The 15,821-nt window shown below is 40.3% G+C and overlaps 3 protein-coding genes across 3 annotated transcripts; all 3 read right to left on the bottom strand.

Annotated features, from left to right (window-relative positions):
* Positions 1-1,296: 1,296 nt before the first annotated feature.
* LOC116113037 lies at positions 1,297-4,150 on the bottom strand. Its single transcript, XM_031399174.1, has 3 exons — positions 3,688-4,150; positions 3,382-3,597; positions 1,297-1,472 (listed from the first exon to the last, which is right to left on the bottom strand). The coding sequence occupies exons 1-3, from the start codon at positions 3,916-3,918 to the stop codon at positions 1,392-1,394; spliced, it is 528 nt and encodes a 175-aa protein (XP_031255034.1). The 5' UTR covers positions 3,919-4,150; the 3' UTR covers positions 1,297-1,391.
* Positions 4,151-5,135: 985 nt separating this feature from the next.
* LOC116113036 lies at positions 5,136-6,658 on the bottom strand. Its single transcript, XM_031399172.1, has 3 exons — positions 6,312-6,658; positions 5,714-6,058; positions 5,136-5,626 (listed from the first exon to the last, which is right to left on the bottom strand). Exons 1-3 carry the CDS (start codon positions 6,597-6,599, stop codon positions 5,153-5,155), a joined length of 1,107 nt encoding a protein of 368 aa, XP_031255032.1. The 5' UTR covers positions 6,600-6,658; the 3' UTR covers positions 5,136-5,152.
* Positions 6,659-13,653: 6,995 nt separating this feature from the next.
* LOC116113035 (probable polyol transporter 3) lies at positions 13,654-15,578 on the bottom strand. The gene is made up of 2 exons (XM_031399171.1): positions 15,421-15,578; positions 13,654-15,179 (listed from the first exon to the last, which is right to left on the bottom strand). The coding sequence occupies exons 1-2, from the start codon at positions 15,524-15,526 to the stop codon at positions 13,783-13,785; spliced, it is 1,503 nt and encodes a 500-aa protein (XP_031255031.1). The 5' UTR covers positions 15,527-15,578; the 3' UTR covers positions 13,654-13,782.
* Between the last annotated feature and the right edge of the window lie 243 nt (positions 15,579-15,821).

Genomic DNA, 15,821 nt, shown 5'->3' with positions numbered 1-15,821 from the left:
ATGACCGTTATTATATTTATATTAAACATATAGTTCCTTTACGTCAGTATGAAATATATAAAGTGTAGAATGTTTACGTCTATGCTAAACATATAGGGTTTACGATTCATCTTTGTGGACTATGACCATTATTATATTTATATTAAACATATAGTTCCTTTACGTCAGTATGAAACATATAAAGTGTAGAATGTTTACGTCTATGCTAAACATATAGGGTTTACGATTCGTCTTTGTGGACTATGACCGTTATTATATTTATATTAAACATATAGTTCTTTTACGTCAGTATGAAACATATAAAGTGTAGAATGTTTACGTCTATGCTAAACATATAGGGTTTACGATTCNGCACACGTCAGACCTGCCAAGTGATGTGGAGCCCACACGCGTCCATTCTCCTGCAACAAGTCGTGCGATGTCAGCTTGGAAAAAGGGAAATGGGACATAAAGCCAGATTATATACTGACAATTACACCAAACCACGGATTTAGCAATGATTATACGCTTCGGTTCAGTATAAAATAGGGAAGACCCCTTCATTAAGGGGATTCAGCCATTTTACATACAAAAAAAAGAACAAACGGAAATCTCTCTCTTGTAAACTTTGCTTTGACTTTTTCGTCTGATGTACGTCAGCTCGCGACCGCGACCTGACACCCACTAATATCAATACAAATCAGTGGACGTAGGACTTGCTATCTTAGCGTCCGAACCACTTAAAAAACTCCCTCTACAGTCATTTTACTTTTCATATATTCCATTTTCACGTGCATCGAACAGTCAATTGATATTATACACGTAAAAATTCGTTGGTGTAAAAATCAGCATCAACAAAAATAAATACAACCAAATGTATCAATTTGAGATTTCGTTAAACCTAGAATGAGAATATGCCATTTACTATATTGTAAATGGTGACACATCTTAGGCCAAAATTTAAAACATCCCAGGTTCAGGCTTCAAACGACAAAGTCTACAATTTCACACCAAGTAAAACTTACAAAATATGGTTGCAACCTGTATGCTACTTGCCTATCAATTTGTCAACATAAAATTTCTTAAATACATGATTGTGCCATCAACATACGGTTGAAAGCAGAGTTTCAAAGAATTCTCTCACTTGAATTTTTATAACAAAATCTCACTTTTAAAATTTATCCGTGCTCAAAATATTGTTTTACTCTTCCACCCACTACACAAGATCGTGACAGCAAAATTTTGGGGGAACCTAATTAAATACATAAATTGTCACTGTTTATAAGTTATAAATGAAAAAACGTGGAAAGAGAGTGATTTTTTTTTTTGTTCAAACACTGTTCTCTGTAAACTCTGTGCAGCCCTGGAGGAAAGTGATGATGACTATTCTTGGATCTTCAGCACTCTTCACATCATTGAACCTTTCCGGTTGAAGTTACAGTTTCCCTTTCTCTCCCAATTTGCCTCAGACTGGTACTTAATTGTCTAGCCGCCTGAGAAAAACACAAGAACAGAACAGCTATGTTAGTCTTCGTATCACTGGAAATAACTAATCAAGCACAAGAAATGCAAATAAGAATACCATGTTAAGATTTAGATCCTAAAATTATGTTATTTGAGAAATCAAATCAAGCCAATTCAATAAATAAGTACAAAGAGACAAGTTTGTTTAATTCTCTAGTAATATATAACAAACCTTGCATCTAAGGATATAAATTCTAATATCACTCTGGGATAACCCGTGCAAATATCAATGGCAGCAGGTTTCAGATAATTTTATCAAAACAAGCATTCAAACCCCTGTTAATGCTCCCTCAGTGAACTACAATACTAAATGAACAGGTTAAGAACATGGAGCATCCCTATGGTTCAACAGTTTGTTAAGCTAAGGCATGCACAAACAGGATCCAGTAAAAAATCTCAAAGGCCAAATCATTACTTTCATCAAATATTACAAAATGCTTAAGGCTAAACAGTAAAGATCATCAAACAACGTATGGCTAGAAGCACATGAACAAGCTAGAAGTTATAGCATCAACCTGATTATAAACATAGCAGGCATGTCTATAGCTTCAAACAGGTACTCCAATTAAGATAAAATCCACCAATAAAGTGGTCCAAAAAGGCAAACCTACATATTCCCTTTTATGTTAATTATAGTCTCTAATCAAGAAATAAAACATAGCAGAGTTTTGTATTGGCTTTCACAAATGAGTTTTAATATCTACAGCCTACAGGTTCTATTACAGTAAAATAACACTTTGTTTTTTCTTTTTATTTTTCTTTTATACAGCACAATAAAATTGAAACAGAGCCAAATAGAATAACTCTCTGGCAGGATAACCAAACCTAAATACCCGCTAACTTATTGCAATCCTAAAAAGTCCCTTAAAAAATTAGGCAAGAAAACTGGATAACCATGAAAAATGTTTTCTTGAAACCCCAGACTTCAAACCAAACCGAATTCTGTATAACTCTTAAATTATAAATCCCAAATCTCTTCAATCCCCTCTAACTTGATCCTTAAAAGATAAAATTAAATAAAAAAAGGGATGCCCTCCAACTTGAGGGCAATTAAATCAATGTTTCTGGCATGAAGAATCAGCTAAATACTTGGACAACAACCAAGTATTAACCAAACCTTTGCAGCAATAGCAAAACAATGAAGAAGGTGATCCATGGTTTCTCCATCCCTTTCACCAATATAACGATTAAAAATTCTTCCAAGTGATCTTTAGGCATGTCTAACCTCTTTACCCAAACCTCAATCTAATGTCTTTCAGTCAGATCCAAACAAAATTAGATCAATCAAGTATTCGCCCTCTCCCACTTCCCCAGCTCTATCTAGCCACAATGTACAACCTTATAATGTTATCATCTCTATGTAAATGTTTTCTATCCACCAGGATTAAAAAAAAAAGACAGAGTCACTAAGGCAATCCAGATGCTCTAAGGATAGAAATTACAATTCAAAATTTTCACTCAAGCAAGAAATACTTGAGTAAGTCACACTTGATGGCCAGTAATTTTGTAGATCAGTCAAACATAGCCCAAAGGGGCTTAACCCACTTAAACCCTCAAACACTTCAGGCAGCTGGATGCTTAGACGAACTGTTTCTAGTTTGAATTTGCAGCTAAGAGCCTAAGACCATACCTATATAATTGCTTTCCAAGCTAAAATGTCTTGAACAAGTTTTCAACGCAGAAAAGCATCTTCTTATCAGGGAGATAATAAAACGGATCGGATCCAGCATTAATAAAAATACTTGACTTATGGTAGTTTTATCATGAGAGTAGCTTAATTGAAAATTACTAAACTAACGAATTCTTAAAATATGATGTATCGCTGAGAACAAAAGCAGTGCTGCACATATCAAATCAAAACCGAAAGCAAATGCTGACCGTTGAGTGGAATGGAGCCGGATCAATATCAATAGAACGAATAGACATCTTAGCGATCTCGTTAATGGCAGCCTCTCTAACCTCCGCCACGTCACTGCTCAACTCCTCGTACGCAGCCACGAACGCCTCTTGCCAAAATCTCGGTAATCTGATCCGACGGTTATTGGTGTACACATCCCACATGTGCTTCACCACTTTCTCTCTCTCTTCCATCTCCTAAAATCACCACAAACAAAACCGCATTAACATAAATTCATACACGTTGTGTATCTACTAACTTAGCAATAATTAAAGAGAGCGACTGACGAGGACGTCGAGATCGTCGTGGATAGGGCTGTCAAGATCATCGATAAAACGGTTGAGATTGCCCGCTGACCAACGGAGAGTAACGGTGCCGGTGAACATTGACCATAAAGCCAGCAATAAAATGGCCGCTAGTGCCCAAACCTTGTAACGACCTTTGCCCAAAAGACTCAAATCTGAGCTTTCTTTCTTTACATTTATGGTTGTTGCAGGAAGGTTGTCATCATCCTTCATTTCGAAGAACCAAATTGCAGAGATTTTTTACTTTTAGGATTCGATTACTTAAAGGTAAATTTATGTGTTTCGAACAGATTTGGAAATTAAATGAATTTTATGAGAGGGATTTGGGAAGGAGACGGCGAGTTAATTAATATGTTTTGTCATTTGTGGCCCACCGTAGTGAATGTCTAAGGGCTGTTGCCTTTATCCGATTTCGGATTTTCGGTTTGTGTAACATGGCGGTATCATCTCGTCCTTTGATTTAATGTGAGATCAGCGTTTTGTGTAGGCTTTATTAAAAGGCCACCGACAAAGGACGACAGCGTTTTAGAGTGGATTGGATTGGATTGGGCCTTGGGGCTTTCCTGAGATCTTCAGATTGGACAGACTCACTATTAGATTTACTTTAGTCTTTAACTCTTTATATATTGTTACACAATTTCTCATGTCAATTTTCTAAACTAAATCAAATTTTGGTCTCATTCCGAAAGTGCTTTCTATATTCAATTGAAAACATGTAGCAACATACTTTTGTTGAAGTGGTTAATTTTCAGGGGTTATATTTACCATAGATAATTAACCATGGTTAATGATGGGTTTAAAGTAAATTAGAAAGGTTGATAATTGTCACTGATGATGGCTAATGTGCCAAGCCTCAAACACAAATATATTAAAGAGTAAACGACCTTTTCCCACCCAAGGTTTGTCTCAACTCAAAAAATTTCAAAATATCACTTTTCTACTCAAAGTTTATATTCCGTTAATATCCACAATATACTTCATTTTTTCAATCGGTGTTTAACGAGTTACCAGGAATCAAGAGGAAGAATAGAGGCTTGTGGATCGAATAGTGGTAATCGATTGAATATTCGATACCATAATCAACAGGAAATCAGCTAAAAATATGAAACCTTATCTTTGTTGTGCCCGACAATCGATGAAAAATTAGGTATAAGAGTGAGTGAGGTTTTGTATAGAGGAGACCGAAGGTTCAAATGGTGGTAACAAAGAGAATTTTTGTCGCTGGAATCGGTTGTGGTTTATTATGAAATATTAACTGTAGGTGGAAGAGTGATATTTTAAAATTTTGTGGGTGAAAAAGTGTCATTAAAGGCAAACCTTGGGTGGGAAAAAGTGTTTACTCATATATTAAATATTATGCAAATTTCATTATATAAAACCGATGCATTTGAGCTAGTATTTACTATTTACATATATTCTTCTTGGTTTGGAAATATATTAATTATTTTTATTTGATGTCCTCTGGAGGATGAAAGTAATCTGCCGTCAAACCCCAAATGTTAAAATCTGCTTCTTCAATCTTCCATTTCTCTTCCATCTCCCTCTTGTGATTTGCAGAATGCTCTCCATATCTAAAAATTCTGACACGTGTCCTGCCGCCATGTGCAATGTTAACACCATCGACGTGTCTGTAATCATCCATTACTGATTCCGTGCTAGTTTCCCAGAAAACATCGTCGTCAGCTTTTGTTCTCATTCTTAGCAGCCTTGAATCCTCAAATTGAACCAATAGTCCTGATCTTTGGCTGAAGTAACCCCAGATTGTATGGTGAATGATCTCGTAATTAGGACCGCTTTGTGCCTCTCGAATGGCTGGACTTGTCTCTAGCTTCAATATGAAACAGTCGTCCTGGTTTATAACCTTTTCCCCAATGCATGAAGCGTCTAAAAATAGATTAGCCGTGGACCTTGGATCCAAACCCTGACAAAAACAAAAATATGTATAGACGAAATTGCTTTTAACAAATAAACAGGTGAGGTGAGCTCAATAAATCTATAGATATTATACCTGTAAAAAGCGGCGCAAAGGTCTAGGAGGGCCCTTTGAAATGGGTGCTTGGCTGTTAGAGGAATGTCTCCATGAAAGCTTGCCGTTGCTTCCACAGATGACCTTGCAGCCAGAGACAACGAATTCTAAATACCATAAGTCTGGATCTTTCTGCCATAGCACGAATCCACCAGCTTCGTGGGTGGTTTTCACATTTGTGCTTGGATCTTGATCGCCCCGCCGAAACTCTGATGCTGTAATTTTCACTTGTCCTGTTACGCACATGCTGTGCACTGCATTTAAAGCTGCTTGTCCTCCTGTGGCCGCTATGTATTGTTGTACAATGTATTTTGCCGTTGATGCTTGCTGAAAGTTGATTAATACTTGTGTTGTTAGCTAAAGATTACAGGATTTCTAGGTTATCAGCAAAGCAAAGTACAGGACAATAAACTAGTTGTAAACTCAAAAGCAATTTTCAGGATGGAAAATAGGATCTTAAAAAACAATCGTGAATATCTTTTGTAATTTCTAAAAACTCTTTCATAGATACAATGTCATTCTTGAAGATTGAAAGCTAATTCTTGTTTTGTTTATAGGAAGAAAGAGAGAGAAAGCTTACGATGGAACAATCTTTGACAGGCTTATGAACAGAGTGGCCTAATTGGACCTGGAGAGGGATAAGAGGAGAACCAACAAGGTAAAGGAGGAAACGTAGCTCGTTAAATCGACTCGCAATGACTGGTTGCGACCATTTTTCAGAAGTTTGAGCTTTCATCCAGGATAACATGTTTTGCCATCGTAAATGAACATTGTTACCCATGCTATGGAACATTTCTTCTGGTATTGGGACCTCGAGCACCGTCTCAAGGCCATCTTCTTTCTCCATATTTGGACAAAGTTTCCTCATGTAAACTAATTAAGTAAAATTGCAGAAATTATTGTCAGAGGAATTAAAGAAAGAAAGACTGTATCTAGGTTTGGTTAATTGCTAAATCAGAATGGGAGACTGCCTTAGGGCTCTCCTTGCTTGTAGTTTTCGTGTGGGCACGATTTATAAGCTAGATTCATTTTATTTTTTTAGCTTTCTAATTTAAGAAACGTCTAACCCAATGCTGTTATTGCAAATTTTTTCTTCTCATCAGCTTAGTTACAATTTGCTGTTTATGCCCATTTCCTGTTAAAATTAATATCAAAGACATACACAGAAATATAAACATAGGACAATCCAAATTGTATCTAGCAAATTAAACCCCTGTGATTAGCTCCATAAACATAAACCCCCCCAGCTGTTTTAATGTTTTGTACTTCGGGTGGCATAATCGACAAGGTCAAATTTTGGGCCAAAATGAATTTTTTTTTTTTTTTTTTTAATCACTGGGGTGTCCGGATAATTTGTACACACCTCAACTAATCCCTCGAGCTTTGGAACTGTCAGCTAAGTAAGAGCCTCAACTGGGCTTCTATTAGTGTCTGTGGAGACTTAAACTCAAAAACTCATAAAATCTCATTTTGTTTTTTTATTATCAGGGCATCCAGTGATGATTAACTAAAATAAAATCTCGATTGGTTTGATGCATCTACATAAAATAAGAAAATTATTTTGCAAATTTTTATCAAAAATAATATGAAGTGCAATACAAGACCTAAAGGAATATATAATATAAATCAAGAATAGTGTATTTGAGAATATTTGGAAGAAAAGAATTCAAGGTAAGCACAAATTTAAATTAAACAGTTCGAGTCATGATTTCAGTACAAGTGACCAACCAAACCATGTAACTTGTTTAATTTAAACAACCAAAAACCGAATCTAACTAATTTCTTAGGAAAAAAAAATAATAATCATACGAGAAGAAGTGGATATATATATATACACACACATATCCCCAAAATTAATAAAATTAATGAATAGATATAAACATAGAAAAGTTGAGGGTCACGGGGATAAATTTTAATAAATTAATAAAATTATTTCCAAAAGCAAAAACAGATCAAAATGATCTCTCAATTTAAATCCACTTGATGATAAAGAGTAAGATACTTCAATGAGTCCTCATAACCTCTAAAAGGATGGTTACTGAACTATCCGGTAGTAGTTTTAGAGTTCGAGAATTAATTGAATGCTATAAATGACCCGTGAATCACCCATCATAGCTTCTTTCATTCCACCACACAAAACCGAAAATCATGAAAACCAAACAAATTATAAATCAACAAACCACTTTACAGGCGATTGTCACGCACTTAACTTCTTTGCTAAGTTCGTGCGGCCTAACCCTTCGGAAACGAGTTAAGCAGCTAACGCTCACACAACTAACAAGCTCAAAGTATAAAGTTTAGAGAGAGAAGCTTAAGTAGAGAAAATAAACTCTGTATTGAAAGGATTCAAGGTATAATGTACAAGGGAGGGGTGGCCTATTTATAGGCTAAACCTCCTCAAAAAATACTAGTATCATCGAATACTTAGTCCTTAAGTTACTTAATTCCAAGTAACACTAGGTGGCACCCTAGGTGGGCAACCTTAGGTGGTGGGATAAGCATTATCCATTAAGTGTCTTTGCCACTAAGTTTACTTAACTCGAAGTTTACTAGCCACTAAGCAACGTGCATCCATGAGTCACCAAGCAAGCGGGTCGTGACACTCTCCCGCACCTAATGTTGCGACGCCCTCGTCGCACTATCCTTATAAATACGGATGGAGTCTTGGAATTGCCACAATGAGTCTTCGGTCTCCCAACTGGCTTCATTATCGGGAAGTCCCTTCCATTTGATGAAGTACTCCCGGGTAATTGGCACTCCCCGTCGGTGAACGACTCTATCGGCCAATATTTCTTCGACTTCCTTGTCAAAGCTGTTACGACAGCGGGGGTGGTCGTTTAGAGACTCGAGATGGCTCCTCTGGGTCTTCATGAAAATGGTTTTAACAAACTTACATGAAAGAACGGATGTATCTTCAATTCGGAGGAAGTTGGAGTCGATACGAGACTTTGCCGATGGTTGTATCACTTGAAAGGGCCCCCATATTTGCGCACTAGGCCTTTGTGCACTCTCCTCAATGTCTTGAACTGTTGGGGCAGAAGCTTTACAAGAACAAGATCACCTTCCTGGAACTCAACATGCCTTCTTTTCTTGTCAGCCCATTTCTTCATTCTCTTTGCTGCTTTGGTAGGGCTGCACGAGCAATTCAGTTTGTTCGTGCCATGATTTGGCTAACCTGAAGGCTGCAGGGCTTTCCCATCGTAGCGTGTAGCTAGGGAAAGAGGGTTGGTGTGTTCGGTGCCGTCCATGATGATCTCAAAAGGGCTTTTGTGGTTGCCTCGCTCGTTGCAAGTTAAATGAGAATTGGGCTGTGTCCAGGAGCTTTGCCCAATCCCGCTGGCTAGCACTCAACATAGTGCCGCAAATATGCTCCACAGTGCATTTACACGCTCTTGACCATCAGTTTGGGGATGAAAGCTGGTCGAAAAGTCTAGGTTCGAACCTAGTATCTTGAATAACTCGTCCAAAATCTCCCGGTGAACCGAGGATCTCGATCACTGACTATGCTTGTCGGAATGCCCATAACTTGATGATGTTGCGGAAGAAAAGCTGGCTGTTTCTTCTGCTGTGCAATCGGTGGATGGCGGGATGAAGGTGGCATACTTGCAAACCTGTCCACAATGACAATGATGCTTCCGGCCCTTCAGACTTTGGCAAACAAGTGATGAAGTCCATTGAGACACTCTCCATGGTCTCTCGGGCACGGGTAACGGTTGTAGTAAGCTGCCGGTTGTTGGCACTACCTTGTCTGCTGGCAAAAAAAGGCACGTACGTACATATCCCTCGATACTATCCTGCATCCCAGGCCATAGTAGGCAGATTTTAAGAGAGCAGAGTACGTCTCATACCTGGAGGCTGCCCACAAGGAGTATGACACCCTTGATTAATTCCTTCCTCAGATTATCCATCTCGGGATGTAAAGGCGGCTGCCTTGGTGTAGAGTAAGCCATCAGTCAACCAAAACCTTCGGGTTTTCCTTCTCACCAAGGCCATGATGTTTCAGCCAATGGCTCATGCTGGAGTCCCTGCTTGATTCGGTCAGCCAATGCGCTTGTGACTGATGAGCTCGCCAACTCGGCCTTGCGGCTTAGTGCATCGCCACCCACATTGGTCTTGCCGGCTTTGTACTCCAAAACAGTCAAACTCAGCAAGAAAAGTCCTGCCACCGTGCTGCTTCGGACTTAACTCTCTGGGTCTGAAAATAGCTTGTTGCGACGTTACTGTCAAAATAACAACTCGACCCTAGTAAGGAGTGCCGCCACACTAAACAATGGTGATGGCTGTCACTCTCCTTTTCTTGCCGGTGTAACGCCGCTCAGTCTCATTGAGCTTTCGACTCTCATAAGCAATCGGATGCCATTCTGATGAGTACCCCCGCGATGGCAAAGTCGATGCTGTCCGTGTGCACTTTATAGGCTGGTGTGGTTTGGCAAGGCAAGCACTGGTTCCTTGCTGATTGCAGCTTCAACCTTCAAAGGCGGTCGACACTCTTTAGACAGTCCCACGGCTTTCTCTTTCTGAGTAAGTCTGTCAACGGGGCTGCCTTTGCTGAGTTGCCTTTGTAAATCGGCGGTAGTAGTTAACTAACCCCAGGAAGGATCGAACTCCGGCACCTTGGTGGGTGTTTCCACTCTTGAATAGCCCGCACTTTTTACCTTCCATCATAAGTTGCCACCTGATCTTGTGACCCAAGAACATTACATTCCGGCTTGGCGAAAGAGCATTTCTCTTTCTTGATATACAGCTATTGTCCCGCAGTACCGGAACACTTCCTTAGGTGGTGCACATGCTCCTCCCAAGTTTTGCATATTACTACTATGTCATCTAAGTAGACGACCACAAACCGGTCGAGATATGGATGAAATATCTTATTCATTAAAGTACAAAAAGGAGCAGGTGCATTTGTTAGACCAAATGGCATAACTAAAACTGTAAGACCCATACCTTGTAAAAACAAGGGTCTGGCTCGTCGCCTTCAGTCTGCGCACTTGAAATAGCCCGACCGCAAATCTAGCTTGGTAAAGTACGGGCATCCCAGCTGGTCAAAAAGATCGCAATCAAAGGAATGGGATAGCTATTTTTCACAGATTACTTGTTGAGAGCTCGGTAGTCTATGCACATCGCAAAGAACCATCTTTCTTCCTTTGAAATAAGACCGGGGCTCCATAGGAGCTTTGGAGGGCTTGATGAAAACCTGCATCCAGAAGTTCCCGCAATGCCTCCTTAGCTCGGTAGATTCGGTGGTGCCATCGGTAAGGACCCTTAGCAGGTGGCTTGGCGCCCGGCTCAAGCTCAATCTGATGATTCTACCTCCTTCTAGGTGGTAGCTCTTTCGGCAGCTCATTCGGTGAGACATCAACAAACTCTTCGAGTACTTGTGTTACTTCCGGGGCACTGCCTTGGCGGGGATTGGTTCCTCATCATCATATGCTTGAGGATGGCCAAGTAACTTTCCTTTTTCTATTGACGCCTTTCTTGAACTGCATGGCTGAAAGTACTGTTCCCTGGTTGGTTAGAGCGGCTAGTAGGCAACACACAAGGTTGTCCCGTCATTATACAATGGTGTGGTTGACGGCAAGGGAAATGCCTGACTGTTCCATGAACTCTAAGCCAAGCACAACTTGATAGGCATCCATCGGTGCAACGAGAAATTCAAGTAGCAGACCAAGTTCCCATTGTCGTCTGACATGTCGAGCCACTCCCTGTATCGGTTGTGCCACTGAGTTGATGCCTGATGGTGCCTCCACCTCCTGAAGCCTTGATGTCTAGCCGACGTGCTTCGCTTCCTGAAATGAAATTATGCGAAGCTCCCGTATCTACATGGCTTTGGTGGCCTTCCCATTGATGGCCATATCAACATAGAGCAACCCTTTGGCTTGGGTTTTGGTGCGGACTGAATCCCATTGGAGTAATTGCACGCCCATATGTGCCCCATCACTACTACTCTCGGCCGGCTGCCCTCTTGATGCTTGGCTATAAGGGAAGTGAGAGCTTTCTTCTCCGGACAATCTTTCACCCAATGTGGCCCGTTGCAAAGAAACAGCCGTTGCGGGGTTTGTTGGAGCCCTTCTCCCCGTTTGCCTTGTCCTTGCCTTTGGATGAGGAGTTGTCTTGGCGGGTGTCTCGGTAACTTCTTGATGCCCTTATCTCCCGCACCTTTAACCAAAGCTACACTCTTCTTTCTTTGGATTTGCCGGTGGGTTCTTTTTGGCTGCTAATCAATCAAACTCGTAAGAACGCTATGGCCGTGGCAAGATCTTGCACTCCCGAGCCCTTAGCTCGTTTTTTACCCATGACTGCAACCATCCTAAAGTTGAAGAGTGAATCCTTGTCGGACAATCTCCGGGATCCAGTATCAAGTCGGTGAAGGCCTTGATATAATCATGGATCGTCCTGTTGCTTGATCCGTCGCAAGCGAGCTCTTGCCTCATCCTCGGCATTTTCCGTGGGTAAAACTGTCGAAGCTCTCTTTTAAAATTATCAAAAGTGAGAGATAGTGCAAATACCTTTCTCGTCTCCTCCACCACAACCTTGCGGTGTCTGTGAGATAGAGGACTGCAGTTTCAATCCGCAGCTTCCTTCGTGACGCACGGCCCGAAAGTACTTGTCTAGTCCCCCACAAGAGTTATAACCTCTTGTGCCTTGCGTGAGCCACCAAAGCTTTAGGCCTTGGTATGTCAATTCGTTGGCTTTCAACGACGCTACTGCCGGTTCTTGCCACCATGGCGCGCTTGCATCGCGCTAAATCAGCTTGCAACCTCGTCTAGAGAACAAGGGTGCCGTTGACTTCGTTTGGAAACACATGACGGGTTTTGGCACGCTCCCTTCGAACTCCTCAGGATTTTCCCCATTCCGCCCTTAACGACTCCATTTGAAGCACATGGCTTTCGCAACAGTGTGAGTTTCGGACACCCTCGTTTCTAGCTCATCCACCCGATGATCTAGCTCATCGACTGTGCGCTCACCCTTTTTCTAAAAGATAGCGTGAGTCAAAATGGAAATAAAGTCTTTGGACTTACCTCTCTGCCTTGAGGGGTTGGGGTTGGGGTCGACTCTTCCGAGCGACCACGTTCTTCGGAAGCCCCTCCATCAGCCGTCCTGGATCCCTTTGTTGAAGCGACAGTGTCTTCACCATTGAATAAAAACCGAGGTATGCTAACCGAGGCTCTGATACACTTGTCACGCACTTAACTTCTTGCTAAGTTCGTGCGGCCTTAAACCCTTCGGAAACGAGTTAAGCAGCCTAACGCTCACAACTAACAAGCTAAAGTATAAAGTTTAGAGAGAGAAGCTTGAGAAAATATAAACTCTGATTGAAAGGATTCAAGTTATGAAATGTACAAGGGAGGGGTGGCATATTATAGGCTAAACCTCCTCAAATAAATGACTAGATACATTCGAATACTTAGTCCTTAAGTTACTTAATTCCTAAGTAAACACTAGGTGGCACCCTTAGGTGGCAACCTTAGGTGGATGGATAAGCATTATCCATTAAGTGTCTTTGCCACTAAGTTTACTTAACTCCGAAGTATACTTAGCCACTAAGCAACGTGCATCCCACTTGAGTCACCAAGCAAGCGGGTCGTGACAGTATGGACGCTTTCAGTGGGATGGATGGATGAATGGCGTACCGGTTTTGGCCTGTATCAAAGTTGGACCTAAATTTATGTATCTGCATTTCTAACTTTCTTCTAAGGTTCACACGATCTAATATTAATATATGTAAAATAAATTGATCAACTATGCAAACATTAGTCTCAATCATCAGTTCACTCCATCTAATTCCGTAAAATACTCTTAAAAATATCATATAAAATAAGGATCAAATGATATAGCATCATATCACTTGAGATATAAAAGTTGAAGCAAAACTTTAAGATTATAGCAGCAGAAATTAATTAGAGATGGAATTACAAACCAACCGTAGAAAATTACATGTATGTACATATATATAGTTTAGCTCCCTTCTGATTAAATTACTATATCTACATCTAGAAATTGTAGGCACCCTAATTTCATTTCTACTGCTGCTAGTGCTAGTCCATTGCACTCTAACCATTGTTTACTGTCTGCGTCTCAATATCAGCAGAATTTTTTCGCTTAGATCCTTTGGAGAAGAGCGCCTCTATCTCTTCTAAAGGCTTACCCTTTGTCTCAGGCAAGAGAAAATAGAAGAAAAACCAAGCAACCACTGAAATGCCACAAAACATAAAGAAGGCTCCACCAATGGTGATTGCTTTATAGATTGAAATAAAAGTCATAGATATTAAGGCGTTCATGAGCCTGTTCACAGCAACACCAATGGCCATTCCTTGTGCTCTTAACTTCAAGGGAAATATCTCACTGCTATACACCCATGTCACTGGCGCAAGCCCAATATTGAAGAAAGCTACATATGCATATGTAGAAACAATACTGAGAGTCAGTGCCCATAAGAGTTCCGTTTTTGAGTTTTCTACCATGGTCAAACTGAACCCCAATACTGCTAGAGCTGCAACTATTCCGGATGTGCTTATTAGAAGAAGGCGCCTCCTTCCAACTCTGTCAATTAAAGAAGTGGCTATTAATATGAATATAGTCTTTATGATTCCCACTCCTACCGTCGCCAGCAATAGTTTATCCTTGGACTTGACTCCGGCTTTCTTGAATATTCTTGGACCGTATAAAATAACCGCTTCAACTCCAACAGCGTGCTCAAAGAAATGTATTCCGATGGCTGCAATTAAGATCCTGCGAACAGCAGGTGTAGGTCTCAACAGAAGCTCCTTCCATACCCCTTTGCCGCGACTATTGTGAGCAGGCTTCACGAACTCCTCCTTGGTATTCTCATCAAATCCAGCTGCAACCCTTATGTCCCGACAGCGCCTTTCAGCTTCTTCTTCCGAATTGCAAACTAGCAACAGTGTTCTTTTGGCTTCTCCTAAACGGCCTTGCATTCCTAGCCATCTTGGAGACTCGGGCATTTTTAGTATGGCAAAGACCAAGACAAATGAAGGAATGGCTGCAACTCCAAGCATCAACCTCCAGCCAAGCTTCAAAGTTAATTTCCCAAAGAAATAATTAGATACATAACCTGATAATATACCAAGACTAATGCAGAGCTCTGGTAGAGAGGATAAAAGGCCTCGCGCTTTTGCAGATGAAATCTCGGCAGAATAAACTGGAGCTATCATGAGGGCAAAGCCTACACCGATTCCTGAGATGCACCTTCCAGTCAATAGGACGGGATAGTTAGGGCCATAGCCCATTAAAACTGCACCGACCAGGAAAATGATGGCGGACACGACTATGGTGTAACGCCGCCCAATAAAATCCGATGTTCTTCCAGCAAAAAGGGAACCAAGTAACGCACAGACATTAAGAATTCCGGCAAGAATTTCTATTTTTACGTCGTCGATTTTCAGGTCTTCCTTTATGAAAATCATAGCCCCACTCATAACACCAGTGTCTGAAAATGAAAAGGTAGAATAAATTTTTTCATCAAGATAAAAAGCTAATAATTTTATGTATTTACATTGCTTACAAAATCAAAACTCTGTTTCAGTGCATTCACTATATTCAAGGTAAAGGAAAATAAGATAAGATGAAGTTTGTGACATGGTTAAACTAGAATTTGCAATATACATAACCAGAGATTTAGACATGGAGATATTGAACATGAAAGCAAAGAAAAGATAGAAATTAATTACCATATCCAAATATGATGCATATGAGAGATGCAACTACGGAACTGGCAGCGGCATACTTGTTAAACTTGTGGGAATCGCCATTACCATCAGTTGAAACCATAGTCATGTTTCTGCTTGTGCCTGGAAGTGTCAAGGGGGGACGTTTATTATATAGAATTCAAGGTGAGCAATATTATGAGAAAGTAAACAGGAACAGTTCTGGTGGTACCCACTAGTTTCAGGTTCAAAATATAGATAATTTGTTTGGCGATTACCTACTAGTACAGGTTGTAAAGCTAACCAGTGGCTTAATTAGGAAGAGGATATACAATTAATATTTCGGTAATATTAATATTCGGCACTCATTATCCATATGGTTTGACATTTTTAGATGAGACTGAACCAATCTGATCTCTATTTGC

Source organism: Pistacia vera, unplaced genomic scaffold, assembly GCF_008641045.1.
Source record: "Pistacia vera cultivar Batoury unplaced genomic scaffold, PisVer_v2 Contig673, whole genome shotgun sequence".
Taxonomy (NCBI): domain Eukaryota; kingdom Viridiplantae; phylum Streptophyta; class Magnoliopsida; order Sapindales; family Anacardiaceae; genus Pistacia; species Pistacia vera.
The sequence above is the reverse complement of the archived record's forward strand: the minus strand, read 5'-3'. Positions and strand labels throughout refer to the sequence as shown.